The 16,482-nt window shown below is 43.2% G+C and overlaps 1 protein-coding gene and 1 non-coding gene across 5 annotated transcripts in view; both read right to left on the bottom strand.

Annotated features, from left to right (window-relative positions):
- Positions 1-16,482, bottom strand: part of GFOD2 (Gfo/Idh/MocA-like oxidoreductase domain containing 2) — a 54,519-nt gene that overhangs the window by 2,313 nt on the left and 35,724 nt on the right. The window contains exon 2 of one of the 4 annotated variants that reach the window (XM_063110537.1): positions 8,363-8,706. In XM_063110537.1, coding sequence (XP_062966607.1) covers positions 8,363-8,621 — 259 coding nt within the window. In that variant the 5' untranslated portion in view covers positions 8,622-8,706. Of the gene's footprint in view, positions 1-1,157; positions 1,226-7,631; positions 7,679-8,362; positions 8,707-16,482 lie in introns of those variants that run through there. The other 3 variants (XM_063110539.1, XM_063110538.1, XM_063110540.1) reach the window with 3 other exon arrangements.
- TRNAI-GAU (transfer RNA isoleucine (anticodon GAU)) lies at positions 5,936-6,009 on the bottom strand. The gene has a single exon. It is a non-coding gene; the product is annotated as a tRNA-Ile (tRNA).

The raw sequence follows: 16,482 nt of genomic DNA, 5'->3' as shown, positions 1-16,482 counted from the left end.
AGAGTTGACTATCAGTATTTGTGTACAGTACGTGATGATCAAATCAATATTATTAGCATGTTCACCATAAATCATAATTACTTTTTGTGTTCCTTACCCAATTACTCCCTAGACCACCACCCCCGCCCCCGCTTTTTTTTTTTTTATGGCTGGCCAGTACGGGGATCTGAACTCTTGACCTTGGTGTTATAACACCATGCTCTCATTAACCAAGCTAAACGGTGAGCCCCATTATGCATTTATTAGATCATCAGCTTGGGAGAAGAGAATCTAATCTATATTCTAGGTGATGGGCTTTGCATTCTCAGTCATAACTCCAGAGAGGGCTAAGACTCCCTGCAGATTGTTCTCTGAAAACACTGGTCCAACAAGTTAGAGTGGCCAAAAGGCCAGAAAATGCTTGGCTCCAGTAGGAGGAGAAAGGGAGTGAAAACATCCTTTCTGCCCTCGAGTCCATTCTGGATACCTGCAGCTGGAATGTACTCAAAGAGCAAAACAAAGCTAGAAGACTGAGCAGCTCCATATGGAGAAATTGAAAGGATCAGCACTCCATGTTTCAAGATGAAAGCTCATGACGGTCTGAGCAGCCCATAAGACATAACCCCTATAATACTCCTGTGAGTTTGGGAGTTTCAAGTAGAAGGAAACCCTATGGTAATACCTTCAACACAAAACCTATAAAGCCCAAGAAGTGGTATGGACAAGACACATATAGAAGTTTACAAGATACACAGGTACTCCATTACTCACTCTACACTGTCTACAGTGAGCAACTCAAACCCCACTACCCCGATTCTCTCAAGAAGTCATGGCCTTCTTGAGGGAACAAGCTTAAGGTTTGGTGGCAGCACAAAGCAACTCCCCATGCAGATGGCAGGATCAGGGAAGGCTTCACAGGGGAGTGACACTGGGTTTATCTTATAGAGGGCAAGTATTCCAGGGAGCATAAGGGGAAAGGGCATACAAAGGGAAGTGCATGCAAGATGGAGCTGCTGTGCAGGAGAGCCCGATGGTTGGGGAGAGGCAATGATCATGCAACACTGGAGGACTGACAGGCAGGCCTAGGCCTGTTGATGTGGTCAGGACACAGAGTCTTGGGCTAAACTAACTTGTGGCTTACTCTTCTGGTTGAAGACCATCTTGAGCAATGTGCATACCTGGGCTTCTTCTTGAGGGCTGTCCAGATTCCACTCCCACACTCCCAAGCACTTTCTGGTTGGAAAGGCAGCCTCCAAGCCTAGATGCCTGTGACCTGGGGTGACCAAGTAAAGACTGCCTTCTTTAGGTATGCGAACCTCCAATAACCCTGGTGTCCATTCCCTTAGTCCCCCAAATATTTTCTGATGGGGCAATGGTTGGGATACAGATCACTTCTGGAGCCATCTTGCAGCAGAAACAATAGTAACCATAGACAGGAAGTCTTGCAACAAAAATTTTTTTAAAATTTTATACAAATAACTGATGAATAGGCCCCAGGACAGCTGACTACCCAGGAAGAGCCAGTTATTGGTGCTGAACTCAAGCTTTGGAGACAGAAATTTCTATAGTCAAATTCTGCTTCTTTCACTTTATTGCTAAATTACCTGGGAAATTTCTTCCCCCCCACCCCCACCCCAGACCTGGAAAATTTCTAAATCCCTCTGGGTTTTGATTTACTCCTATAATATGGGAGTTATACCCACCTCGCAAGGAAGAAGAGAAGACTAAGTCAACTGAAGCAGTACATGTAAACTGCCTGGCCCAGCACAGTTCTGTCAACATGGAAGAGACTGAGCAGATATACAAAGAAAAAAGGCCCACTGTGACTTTAATTTTAAGACTCACATAGAAGCTTCATTTTCCAAGCAAATAATTTCTATGTTAGGTATTTTGAAATTTTGGTTTTTGAAAAAGACATTTTAAAATCAACACGCCCATAGATGAGTTTTCTTATCACATATACTCTTTCTTAGGCCTCTCATAGAGTTAGGCCCAGCCCAGCCCTTTGGAAGCTCACATCCTAACAAAGCACACAGCTCCTCTCACTTCCTACTCCCACCCCTGCCACCCTGATCCTTAAGAACCTCACAGAGCATCTGCCATTTGCACATATGGGAGTCTCAGGCCTGAACTCCCAAGATTATGAGACTCAGTGCTGCAGCATGTGGATCAGTAGCCTATGACATTGCTCAATCTCTTCAATTTACAAAATTTCTCACTCCTGATCTTCTCTAAATAACAACAGGAGCTTTACAACAGATGCTGGCAGGACAAGAGAAGAACAGCCAGCCAAGCATCACATGTCCATCACAAGATGACCAGGCCCTTGCACAGGGGCCCAGCAACAGGTGGCCCTGCAGGAGAATAGCCCCTGACTGCTACCACTACTGCTTCTGAAAGGTCTCCAATGCTTCCCCACACTTGTGGGATTTCTGGATTAGGGATGGGGGAGAATTCTGCCGTTTGCTGGCTGAACACATATGGCTGAACAGGAAATTAGGTTCTTAGACACAAACACCCCATTTGAGAGCTGCAGGTCTGGCCAATCCAGAAACTTCCTGCTGTATCGACTCTGCTGGGATTGGGGTGGACACTGCAGCATGAGGGAGAGGGGAGGTGACTTGGGAGGAAAAAGGCTTTTATGACTGCTAAGAGTTTCGTGGTGATAAAACTAATACAAGAAATCCATTTCATGCCATGAGAGGTCAGGGTAGGGGTAGAGACCTCCCTTCTTGATTCTGCACCATAGGAGAGCTTTTGAACTTAGGAACTAGTAGTAGTATCAGTGTGGGAATTAAAGACCTACTGGGTTAAACAGGCTCCTGCAGGCCAGCTGCACAGGGTCCTTTAGGAAAACTTGAGTTGCCTTGAAAGGCAGGTTTATGTAAGTTATCTAGCTTTCCTGTTAGAAAGTCAAAGGAGAGATTAGAGAAGTTGAAAACTGCTTTTGGCCTTCAAAGAATGGGAAACACAGTTGCTGGGTGCTTTTTAGCTCAGATTTTCTGGAAGATGAGTGAGTTTCAAGCTGCCAGCCTCTCTCCAGTTCATGCTCCCCAGATTATCCAAGAATGATGTGCCTTTTGAATAAAGCCCAGAGAAGCTAACCCACTGCTCCTGCAGATTACATCTTTTTTCCCTAGTAACACACCACAGGGAGCCAGGTTCTTGGCTCTGGGCCCAGGAACACCTTTGTTTCCCTATCTAGAGGTCTGGGACTGGATAAATGACTTCGAACTGCAGCAGCCAAAAAGAGGACTACTTTTATGTTTTTACAAAATCCAGGGAGTCTGCCTTTTTTTTAATGAAAAAGATTCTGCTACTAGAAAATAAGTTCGAAAGCTACCAAACTACCATTCTTGCCAACAACCCAATCTCCATTCTTTCCTGGGCTGCAGATCCATGTTAGCTCCCTGACTCACACCAGCAGACTGGGCTGCACAGGTGGAATGTGTGAATGTCTCATTCAACCAGTGTGCCAGGCATTGTGCCAAGCACTGGGGACACAACATTGAGTATATCTCAACCTTTGGAGAAGTTACAGTTTAGTGGGTTCAAATGATCACAAAAATAAATGTAGAACTGCACTTGGATAAAGGCAATGAGATGACACAGATGGTCGGATGGAAGCATACAGCAGGGATCTGCCTGGACTGGGGTCAGGAAGGCTTCCCAATGGACTGGTGTTCTTGGGATTCAATTATCTGGGTCAGGCTGCTTAAGGAGTGATCTTTTGTTATCTCAACAACCATGGGAAAAAAGTTGGCAAACTGTTTTTCTAATGAAGTACAGAAGTATCAAAAACTGGACACAGAAACTCACCTTTTAGTGACAGATTTAAAAAACATTCAACTGTGGAAAAGACAATAGGGCACTTTGTACATTAATACATTTTTCTAAACTACTTCTACACTGAGGCATGAAATATATTAGGGCTCCTCCCTCTCCCCTTTAAGGAATTCATGGGACAGCTTTAAGGATGAAATCTGAGGTAGAAGAAGATGAAAAAAATGGTCAGGCAAAAGTAGGAAACAAGATACCACAGAAAGTTGTGATATGGAAAGTTTATATCTGGAGGATAAGTCCAATAATTAATTTTAGTAAAAACTAATAAGAATGAGGACAAGAAACAATCATTACAGCCTCAGAGAAGTGAGATAAAAACAATACTCTAGGGCTGGCTAGTTGCTCAGTTGGTTAGAGCGCAGCCTTATAAACACCTAGGTCACGGGCTGGGATCCCCCTACTGGCCAGCTGTCAAAAAAACAAAAAACGTACGGCCGGCCTGTGGTTCACTCGGGAGAGTGCGGTGCTGATAACACCAAGGCCACGGGTTCGGATCCCATATAGGGATGGCCGGTTTGCTCACTGAGTGGGCGTGGTGCTGACAACACCAAGTCAAGGGTTAAGATCCCCTTACCGGTCATCTTTAAAAAACAAAACAAAACAAAACAAAAAACGTAATACTCTAACAAGGAGAAGAAAATGCAACTTGGGCTGGTCCAATGGTAGTGGGTTATGAGAACTTATTAACATTAGCTGGTTAGAGTGTGGTGCTGGTAACACCGAGGTTTGGGGTCTGATCCCTGTACCAGCATGCAAGAAGAACCCTCCTTCCACACACACACACACATTAGTGTCACTAACATTGGTATACAACCTCCCACTGCTAAATGTGACTGGCTTTAAAAGAAAAAAAAAAATGAAATTTGCCTACAGCACTAAGACTTAGGGAGATGTAACAAAGCTATCATTGTTTAATGTTCCTAGGCCATAGGTTCTTTAATTGAAAATGAAGACTTTGGATTAGATATGCGGCTCTCAATATGTGTGCATCAGAATAACCTGCAAGGCGTGTTCAAACACAGATTGCTGGGCCTCACCCCCAGAGATTCAGTAGGTCTGGACTGGGGCCTGAGAATTTAGATTTCTAGCAAGTTCCCAAGTGATACTGATGCTGCTGGTGCTGGGACCACACTGAGAACTACTAGACTAGATGCTTTCTTCATGGCCCCCACAGGACTGATGCTTTTATGATTTTATGCCTATGAAAGCCACAAGAAAATACAGTACTACTGACTAATATAAAGTTTTATGAGAACAACAGTCTGTGTCTATATGTCCTTTTATCTTTATTTATTTTTTTGGCAGCTGGCCAGTATGGGGATCCAAACCCTTGACCTTGGTGTTACCAGTACCACACTCTAAGTGAGTTAACTGCCCAACCCATGGCCTTATATCTTCAAGCCTGTATTAGGGCTGTATGCCTCACATTATTGCTTTTCAGTCTTCATGACCTACCTTTTTTAATTCTTAAGCATAGCACAATGCAAGAAGGATGTTTAATTAAGTAGAGGCTTTAGGTAATTGTGATAAACTTCTCACAGGCTCAAGGTTTGAAAGAACTGACTTAAGACTAGAATACTTCAATAGCTAGAGAGCTAAGTGATTGTCTTTTTTTTTTCCAGTTCTAAAATGACTGCACATCTAATGTTTATATCGTTAATTGAAAACAAAAGTAACACAAAGAAAGATAAAGACAACAAAAGATACAGCCCCAATAAAAGGAAGGAAAAAAGAAAAAAAGACCTATATGACTATTCTCATGCAATGTATAAAGAAATTAATACATAGTTCACACACAGTGTAGAGTAGCATTGAGGGTCTTTTGGGATATTGACTCTGAGGACTTTTAAAATGCAACTGTCAATATATGTGCCTGTCCTGTTCTCCATCTGAACAGTGTATAAGAACCAGACACTTCCATAGCTTTACGGATGGAAAGAATAGGTCTGCTTTCAAGGCATTAATTTGAACACGGTCCACCAACCTCCAGAAAAGTGTTTCAAGTCGGAGATGACTTAGAATCCTTAGTTTCATTCTAAGCAAGGAATGTGAACATTTACCTAAAGAATGTCCAGAGAAGAATCCTATTTTTTGCTTTTTTTTTTTTGGCAGTTGGCCAGTACAGGACTAGAACCCTGTACCTTGGTGTTATCAGCACCATGCTCTAACCAACTGAGCTAACTGGCCAGCCCCTACTTTTTCTTTTTTTTAGAAAATAAATTTGGATAAATATGCTCTTCTGCTTGGGAAAACAGGAGAGCTAGGGCCTCCCTTATAATGTAACCCCGGTGACTTTTTTGGTCAGCACTTGAAAAGCAGTCATATGCGATCCTGGAAAGGCTGAGTGGGGCAGGAATTGATACCCCCATTTCACAAGGGCTTACAGGTGTGGAAAGGAACAGAAATGGGACCATAAGTGTAGCCTGATGTTAAAGTTAGTCTGGTGCTCTGCCTACAGCAGTTCACACACTCACACTCAGGCCTTGGGAGACTGGAGTTCTCCTGGCCTCTTCCATAAGTGCTGAGGTCAAGTCAGAATTCTCACCAAAAAAATGAAAGCACATGGGAGTGAATTTCATGGTCACAATTAGTCCTAGTGACACCTCTGGAGCATGAGTGGGCAGGTCCAGCTGACACAAGCTCTCCTGGCCCTACCAATGTGGCCCTGGATCATATACCTGCAAGAACAGACCAAGGATCCTCATTCACACCCTTCTCCTCTTTGCAGCAGAGATGGGAAGAGAAGACTGACAGCCCTGCTTTACCGAGGGCTGGGACACAAAATCCCAGAAGTCCATGGTCATCCCTGCTCCTTCTTGTTTATATTACATGTTCAAAGTCCACCATTTTCCCATATCAGGAACCAGAAAACAGCAAGCTCGTTGCCAAAGAACGCTGGGGTTTTCTCTTTCCTCCTGCACAGCTTGGAAATGGTCTCTGTGGGGACCTTAAAATTCAGGAAGAAGACAGAAAGCCTCCAGAGCTCTGCCTCTGGACACACCTCGCCTCATCGGCCTGCATTCATGCCACAAGGCATGGCAAGGAGTCAAGTGATCACAGTGGCCGGTTCCCCTTGAACCAACCCTCTGCTAAAGTGTTGGCTTAGGTGTACTTCTTTTTTTTTTTTTTTTAATTTTATTTTGTCTTAGGTGTACTTCTAAATTCAATCGGGGAGCCACCATCTGCCTTCCCAAGAATCTGGTGACCAATGAATAGTTCCAATGTCACACATGCTCACACATCCTAGAGAAAGTTCTCTGGAAAAGACAAGCCATCTACAACTCTTGGTAAAAACTTACATGCTCCAAATTGACAACCAGACAGAATCAAGTTCTTGCTCACCTCAATGAATATTTATCCCTCCCGACCCACTGGGCCAGAGGAGACAGACATCTCTTTATGATTTTCCTCCGAACAAGGGAGAGATACATAACAGAATCTTGAGATCTCTGCTATGATGGTGGCCAGGAAGAGGGGTCATCAGCCTCATGGTATAGCAGTTCCTTGACTTAGTGATCTCTGACCACATCAGAGAGACACGTGGCACCTTACATAAGGTGTATTATTACCTTACATAAAATAACAACCCTATCGACTACTTATATTCTACTTGAATTGTTACTTAAGCCCTCTGTCATTTACCTTAATATGTGTTATTTCTAGTCTCCTCAACTGGACTGTGAAATCTGAAGGCAGGGAAGGCTCTAATCTAACACAGCTTTGAATGTCCAGAATGATATCATGACAGTGCCTGGAACGGGAGGCATTAAAAAAATAATAGCTAAATGAATGTTTACTGGTTTGTTTACCTATAAATTAGATGCTGGTTTATATAAGATGAAGAGAAGAATTTGTCTACAGTTGACAGGAAAGAGAAGCCCAACAGGAACTGCAGGAGAACAGCTTAGCAGGCCAGGCCAAGCCAGGGGCAGGAGGTCAATGAGCCCACAGCTTCCCAAGGGAGCGAAGATGTGACCAGGTTGTCCTGTGGATCCTGTTGGGGAAGCCCAGCACTGTCAGAGAGCCTTCCTGCCCTCTGGCAATACAAGATTACAGTTTGGCAGGAAGGGTGTGTGCACACTATAGTCAAGGGCTGACAAAACATGGGAAACGGTAGCCTTGCTACACAGCCTCCTTCCCTTCCTGGGGTGCTGCCTACTGCAATGCGTCAATCACAACCAATTTTCCAGTACCCAGGTCTGTGAACTTTGACTTCAGAGACATAATTTCTACATTGCTAAAATGTAATCATCTCCAGTCCCTTGATGGGCCATCTCAAAGTATTTCCTTAATCTTTGCTCAGGGATTTACTAATGGTAGGTGGGGAAGCCTGTGTCTTTTTTCTCCCCCAGCTATAAGATACCCTCCCCCAATGTGCCCTCCCCCAGCACTGCTCCAGGAGTGAGTGATGTTCCAGAGTACTACTACCTAGAGATGCAAGCCCAGGAAGGAATACCCAGGACCAGAGGAGAGCAGTGACCCTTGGAGAATTTGCCAGAGGAGACACAATGTGCCCCTGCTATGGCCTAACTGTCCATACCTAGAGCCTTCACAGATATCTGCCGGGTGAGTGGAGGGGGGATGTTGATGCACACCAGGTCCACGTCTTGATGAAGCAACACGTCATCAGTCCGGCTGGTGTAGAAGGTGATGTTCATCTCCTCGGCAAGCTGCTTCGCCTCCTCCTCAGTCTTCCCCCACAGGGCCTCAACGGTGAACCCTTCTGCCCTCAGCAATGGGACCAGAACCCGGGCGGAGCTGCCAGTCCCAAACACGCCCACTCCTGGAAGCATCTTCATCCCGGTCTCTCTTCATAAGCTCATCTTCTCACAAGAACCGCCAGCATGGACATGACCTTCCCACAGTCCTGGTCACACATGGCTCCTAGAACAGCAAACACGACACTGGTCATTAGTGGACGGCACCTTCAGGTGCTGAGGCTACTTTCTTGGCTTATTTGGAAGCAAAAATTTCTCTGCCGGAAAAGCACAAATGAAATACTGCTTTAAAATGAAAAGCTGTAGAATCTTCTTCCATGGAGACTGAAGGATACCAGCAATATCCATCTACTGGAACTCAGGGAAGGAGGAAAAATGAAAAATGGGTAGAAGTGGGTTCAAATCCCAATTCTGCTACTTAATTTTCTGTGTAACCCTGGCTAAACCTTTTAACCTTCCGGGCCTTATGTATAAAATAAAGAGGGTGATGTATCTTTAAAGTTCCTTCTTGTTGTAAAAGTTCATGATTTTATGATATCATATAACAAAGAAAAAGATTGGGAAACAAAAAACCAGTACAAGAGGAAAGAGAAAGAACAATCTAGGTGCTATACAGATTAACTATAATTTAAAATTTTATGGTAGCAAGCACAGGAAAACGTTCACTAGAAACAAAAAATACCAAAAAGAATTTTTTCGACTACTGAACTGGCCCAAAGAAAAAGTATTCTTAAAAAGGTTCTGGGTTTTGTTTTGTTTTTTTGCATATTCACTACAGCATTAATTACAATAGTGAAAAATTGCGAAACAATCCAGATGTCCAATAAAAGTAATGGGTGAGATAAATAATGCTATGGACCCAATGAAAACCATGAGGTAGAAGGCTCTCAATGATCTAAAAGACATTTAAAGGGGGAAAACAAACAATATCTGAAGTTTGTTTTTTTAAAAAAGCATGCAAAGGAAGTAAGTATACAGGTATGAGAATACACAAGGATACCTATTTCTGTATCTATAAACACATCTCCACACAACAGTAAAAGGACCAGAATACACTGGAATTTAATAATGATTACTTGGGTTGATGGGATTACAGATAATTTTTATTGTCTTCTTGTTCTGAGCCTTGCCAAATTTTCCACAATGAATATGTCTTATTGTGGAGTTTTTCATCTAATCACAAGGGTTATAAAATGAAATAAAGGACAAAATCAAACAAAAGTCCTTCATTTGGAATCAAGGTGATGTGGGAAAACCAAGATGAAATTTAGTTATGCTCAGGGTATGAGGCTTCCCCACACGGCACCTCCCTCAGCTAAACCTGGAGTCCCCACTTCAGCTGAGTATTAGGGTCACTGGTGACTCTACAGCCACTTAATCAGACTGGGGAGATGAGGCTGCAGCGACCATCATTCTTTTCTAAAAAAAAATTTTTTTTTTAAAGATGACTGGTAAGGGGATTTTAACCCCTGACTTGGTGTTGTCGGCACCACGCTCTCCAAGTGAGCCAACCGGCCATCCCTATAAAGGGATCCGAGACTGTGGTCTTGGTGTTATCAGCACCACACTCTCCCAAGTGAGCCACGGGGCCGGCCCTCTAAAAATTTTTTTAATTAAGATTTTTAAATTGTGGTATAATATATATAACAAAATTTACCATCTTAACTATTTTTAAGTGTATACTTCAGTGGTATTAAGTACATTCATACTGTTGTGCAACCATCATCACCATCCACCTCCAGAACTCTTTTCATCTTGCAAAACAGAAACTCTATACCCTTTAAATAATAACTCCCAATTTACCCCACGCCGCAGCCCCTGGCAATCTCTATTCTACTCTCTGTCTGTATATACTTGACTACTCTACATTGCTCATATAAGTGGAATCATACAGTATTTGTGCTTTTGTGACTGGCTTATTTCAGTTAGCATAATGTCCTCAAGTCCTACCTACATGAACCTTGTAGCATATGTCAGAATTGCCTTCTTTTTTGGTGAGTGGACAGTACAGGGAACTGAACCCTTGACCTTGGTGTTACAAAACTGCATTCTAACCAACTGAGCTAACGGGTTAGCCTGAATTCCCTTTATTTTTAAGGCTGAATAATATTCCTCTGTATGTACATCCAATATTTTGCTTATCCATTCTTCTGACAATGAATGCTTAGGTTGTTTCCATGTTTTAGCTACTGTAAATAATGCGGCTATAAACACGTGTGTACAAATATCTTGAGACCCTGATTTCAGTTCTTTTGGGTATATACCCAGAAGTGGAATTCCTGGATCATATGGTGATCTGATTTTTAATTTGTTGAGGAACCACAATACTATTTTCCACAGTGGCTGCACCATTTTACATTCCCACCAACAGTGCACAAGTGTTTTCAATTTTTCCACATCCTTACCAACACTTGTTATTTTCAGATAGTTTCTGATAGTAGCCATCCTATGGGTATGAGGTGAACATCATTTTCTTTTAAAGCTCCTCAAGTGATCCTAATGCGCAGCCAGAGCTGCGAACCTCTGAGCTATGTTTAACCCAAATGAAAAATTATCTTCATTTGGAACTACAACAACATGCCCTGAATTTGTTCTATGTACACTCTTCTGAACCTTCTCATCCAAGACAAATTTTCCATTAAGAGGGAAAAATCCCTGATAACATTAACATTTTTAACTTCTACATATTTCCTTTAGTTTTTTAACACAGTTGTTTTTGGGTTTTTTTTTTGTTAATTTATAAAGAAAATGAAATTTATTGCTTATAGTTTTGGAGGCTAGGAAGTCCAAAGTCCAGGGAATACATTTAGTGAAGGCCTCAGTGGTGGCAACAGTGACCCAGGGGTCTCACATTGCCAGACGGTGGAAGCAGAGAGTTAACATAGTTTTAAAAATAATTTTTTTTTGTTTTTGGACAGCTGGCTGGTATAGGGATCCGAACCCTTGAACTTGGTATTACAAGGCTGTGCACTAACCAACTGAGCTAACTGACTAGCCCTAAAAATTAATTTTATAAACACCTTATGGCCCCTTAGTTTACCAGTTATCTCTAAAAATCTGACTACTACTGATATTGGTCATGACAATATCACAATTTTTAAAAAGTCACACCAGGGCCGAGCCCGTGGCGCACTCGGTAGAGTGCTGCGCTGGGAGCGCGGTGACGCTCCCGCCGCGGGTTCGGATCCTATATAAGAATGACCGGTGCACTCACTGGCTGAGTGCCGGTCACGAAAAAACGACAAATAAATAAAATAAAATCTATTTTAAAAAAAAATAAAAATAAAAATAAAAAGTCACACCAAATGTATGATCTTGCTGGTCTACTTTTATCCATATAACACTGCTTCACTTGCATCTCTTCACACATCAGTCAACTCATTTGTCAGTTGAACAAGACATGGCATTCCTTTTGTAAACGCATCACAGTTAAATTTCACTCCCAATCGTGAGCACTAGGGATATATACATCTCTTCCTTCCCTTGATGACATCTTCTCACTTCTCTGGCCATTTCTGAGTGCCACTTTCAGGCCTCTCTGCTCTTGCCCCAGCTCCTTCAATGCTGAAGTTCCTGAAGTTCTGTTATAGGCGCCCTCTTCTCTCCTTGCTCCACATGCCATCTTTAGGCACTCACCCCACCATTTCCAAGGCTTTCATTTGTATACCAGTGACTTCCAAATCTGCAGCACAAGCCCAGCTCTCTCTAGAGCTTCACACCCAAAGTTATTGTTCCTGAATATCTGCTTTCTTGTTCTACCAGCTCCATAAAACCCACATGACCAAATCTGAACAGGAGCACTAAAGTGGGATACTGAGAGCATATGCTCTAGAGAAGGCATCAGAGATATCTGGGTTCAAATCCTGACGCCACTGCTTCTTAGGTGAATGCAACCTTTTTCATGGGTAAAACTGGCCTAATGTTATTTAGCTCCCAGGATCTTTTTAATATTATGTGAGGTCCAGCCATCGGAGGGTACTTTTAAAAAGTTCATGGAAAGATTTGTATTGTCTTTTAATTCTTTTTCCACAAACATCTTGAAGTGCCTTCATACATGCCCAGCCAAATGCCTGGTATATAGTCAGCATTTAGTAATTATCACAAGCCCTCCCCCAAACTTTTTCTTTCTGTATTCCCTGTCACATGGAATGTCACCACCATCGATTCAGCTTCTCAACCTACAAAGCTGCTGGTATCACCAACTTCTCTACTCCCTTATCTGTAAGGTAACTCATCATCAAGTCTTGTTGATCCTGCCTCTATTACCTTTTTTTTTTTTTTAAGATGACTAGTAAGGGGATCTTAACCCTTGACTGGGTGTTGTCAGCACCACGCTCAGCCAGTGAGTGAACCGGCCATCCATGTATAGGATCTGAACCCGCGGCCCTGGTGTTATCAGCACCACACTCTCCCGAGTGAGCCACGGGCCAGCCCTTATTATCTTTTTTGGGGGGGGCTGGCCAGTATGGGGATCTGCACCCTTTACCTTGGTTTTATAACACCAAACTCTAACCAACTGAGCTAACTAGCCAGCCCTCTATTAATTCTCGAATCCAGCCCTTCTTTGTCATCCCCTCTGCCACCACCCAAGTCTAGCCCCCAGCACCACTCACCTAGATGACGGCAACAACCTTCTACTTGATCTTCCTGCCTTCCATCCCCTCCTCCCTTCATCTATTTCTCACATTGCAATGAGATCTTTCTAAAATGCAGATGGGATCACATCCCTCCCTTCCTTTCTTTTTTTTTGGCGGCCGGCCAGTACAGGGATCGAACCCTGAACCTTGGTGTTATCAACATGCTCTAACCAACTGAGCAAACTGGCCAGCCCTTCCCTTCATTTTTAAACCTGTCAGTGACTGCTCATTAGCCTCAGTATGAAGTCCAGATTCTTTAGTATGACTAAAGGGCTCTGCATGATCCAGAAATCTCAAGACAAGTCTAGCTTTGTACAAAGTCACTTTCAAGGGTTATTCAAGAGAGATGAATTTCAAAACACATACTTAGATAACCCAGTAAGAATGTTCTGTGAAATTATTGGTATAAACCAGTTGAAAGTTGGGGGGACAGTTTCACGAAATGACAACAATGGTTTTAGAGTACCTGATAAGGAGTATTTTTTTTTTCTTTCTGCAAGAATTAAATGTTCCCAAAGTTGGTAACGGTTGTTTACTAAGACCTCTTAGATCATAATATTAACACCATATCATCTCACAAAACTTGTACATGAATATTTGTGGCAGAATTATTAATAATAGCCCAAAGTGGAAACCATCCAAATGTCCATCAACTGCTGAATAAGTGTGGTGAATCTACACAACGTCATATATTCAGCCACAAAAAAAGAAATGAAGTACAGCTGACCCTTGAACAACATGAGTTTGAACTGTGCAGGTCCACTTATACATGGATTTTTTCTTTTTCTTTTTTTTCAAAAAGATGACCGGTAAGGGGATCTTAACCCTTGACTTGGTGTTGTCAGCACCACGCTCACCCAGTGAGCTAAACGGCCATCCCTATATGGGATCTGAACCCGTGGCCTTGATGTTATTGGCATCGCACTCTCCCGAGTGAGCCACAGGCCGCCCCTACATGGATTTTTTCAATTAAAAAATATTTACGGTATTGAAAAATACAGTACAGTACTGCAAATGTATCTTTTTCCTCCTTATGATTTTCTTAAGAACATTTTCTTTTCTCTAGTTTACTTTATTGTAAGAATACAGTATATAATACATATAACATACAAAATATTTGTTAATCAACTGTTTATGTTATCGGCCACCAATAGGCTATTAGTAAAGTTTTGGGGGAGTTAAAAGTTATACTCAAATTTTTGACTGTGTGTGGGGGTTGACACCCTAACCTCTGAGTTGTTCAAGTGTCAATCAAACTGACACAAACTATAACATGAATGAACCTTGAAAACATTATGCTAAGGGAAAAAACTAGTCACAGAAGGCCACATATTGCATGCTTCCACTCATATAAAATGTCTACAGGAGGCAAATCCATGGAGCAAAAAAGTAGATTAGTGGCACGGAATTGGGGAGGGGGTAGGAATTGGGAGGTATGTGGTTTCTCTTTATGGATAATGAAAATATTATGGAATTAGATAGTGGTGATGGTTGCCGAACACTGTGAATATGCTCAAAGCCACTAAATATTTTTAAATACTTTAAAATGGTTAACATGGTGAATTCTGTTATGTGAATTTTATCTCAATAAAAATTTAAAAAGTATATCATCTTCCTACATTCAGCTCAGCTAAAAATGATATCAGATAAATGCATTTAAATAGTATGTGAAAGTTAATTTCTCCCTGCAATGGAAGGATTTTCAGTACAGGTTGAACATCCCTAATCTGAAAATCCGAAATTCAAAGCACTTCTGGCCCCAAGCGTTTAGATAAGGGATACTCTACCTGTACTACAAAAATAAGTAACAATCCCCAGAGAACACTTTTCTCATGGCAGTAAATTACCCTGACTGGAAGTCATGGTAAATGGAAATAAACATAATTTAAAACTTTTATTGGGAGCCCGAGGCGGCAGCGCCGAGAACACGGAAGGCAACAAACCAGAGACAGAGCGAGCGCCCGACCTGGCACAGCACTGTGAGTGATCCCTGGCACAGCTCTGTTCGGGGGGGTGGATGCCCACGCGGCTTCCGCCTGCACCACCAGGCCACTCACTGCCACGGTGCTGCCTCCATTTTCCCAGGTGCGGGCAGCTCCGCCCTGCTCGGCCATCACTGAGCCCATTTGCTTGGCCTGGCGCCAGGCTTTCCGGACCCTGCGGGCCGACCTCCTCTCCCACTCCCTCTGCGGTTCTCTGGCAGGGCTGGGGGTGTGGGGCGTCCCGACCAGTTTTGGGAGGGCTAGGAAGTACGGGCGGGCCGACTGTCACTCCACCACACCCTGGACTCCGCCCCGGTAAACTTCCTGTTACTGGGAGGCAGATACCATCTCTGCGACCACCAGTTTGGAAAAAAGCCTAACGAATTTCTGGTTGGGAATAGTGTGGTAGGAGAGTTCCCAGGTCCGCTTGAACCTGCCGGAGAGCAGGCTGCAGGCGGGCACTAGACTCGGTTTATACCGGGGGGATACAAAGGTGAACAAGACCCGAGAAAGATCTACACAGTGCTACAAAGGCACCCAGAGAGACCGGACGTCTGTGCCTAGCAGAAACCTGGTAGACTTCCTGGGCGAGGAGGTGCTGAGCAGGGTCTTGAAGGCCCAGCTGATAGACGAGGGGTGCAGAAGACACGCCCCAGCCCAGCACAGTGTGCACAGAGGGGGGAGACGTGCGGCCAGGGAGGCGGAGACTCGACAGGAACCACACACCCGGTGGGGTCGCCACTGCACGATCTAACAGCCTGGGCCAGAGCACACGGAACGGGGAGAAGTCCTGTACAGAAAGTGAAAGCTCAACAGAGATCACACACCCTGTGGTACGTGATCCACCAGCCCAGCAGAGTACAAGCTGACCAGAAAGGTGGCTCCCCGGAGAAGCCCAAGACCCGAGGCAACCACACACACAAGACACTAGAGGCCAACTGAGCAGTCACGGCGGGAGCCATACCAAATTGTCAACCACAGCAACATCCTAGTTAGTCATTAGTCTTAAACCGGTGGACTGTGAAACCCCCTGCCACAATGAATAAACACCAAAAAAAAGACACCAGAAATACAAAAAATCAAGAAAGTACACCACCAAAAGTTAATAAATCTCATACTCTAGATCCTATAGAACAAGAAGCCCTTGAAATAACTGACAAGGAATTTCGAGTGATAATTCTAAGGAAACTGAATGAGATACAAGAAAACTCAGCTAGACATCATGATGAAATGAGGAAAAGTATACAGGATCTGAAAGAGGAAATATACAAGGAAATCAATTTCCTGAAAAAAAATGTAGCAGAACTTGCTGAACTGAAGAAG

The sequence above is a fragment of the Cynocephalus volans genome, chromosome 10 (assembly GCF_027409185.1).
Source record: "Cynocephalus volans isolate mCynVol1 chromosome 10, mCynVol1.pri, whole genome shotgun sequence".
In the NCBI taxonomy this organism is placed as follows: Eukaryota; Metazoa; Chordata; class Mammalia; order Dermoptera; family Cynocephalidae; genus Cynocephalus; species Cynocephalus volans.
Note: the sequence above shows the minus strand (reverse complement) of the source record. Positions and strands in the feature narration are given on the sequence as shown.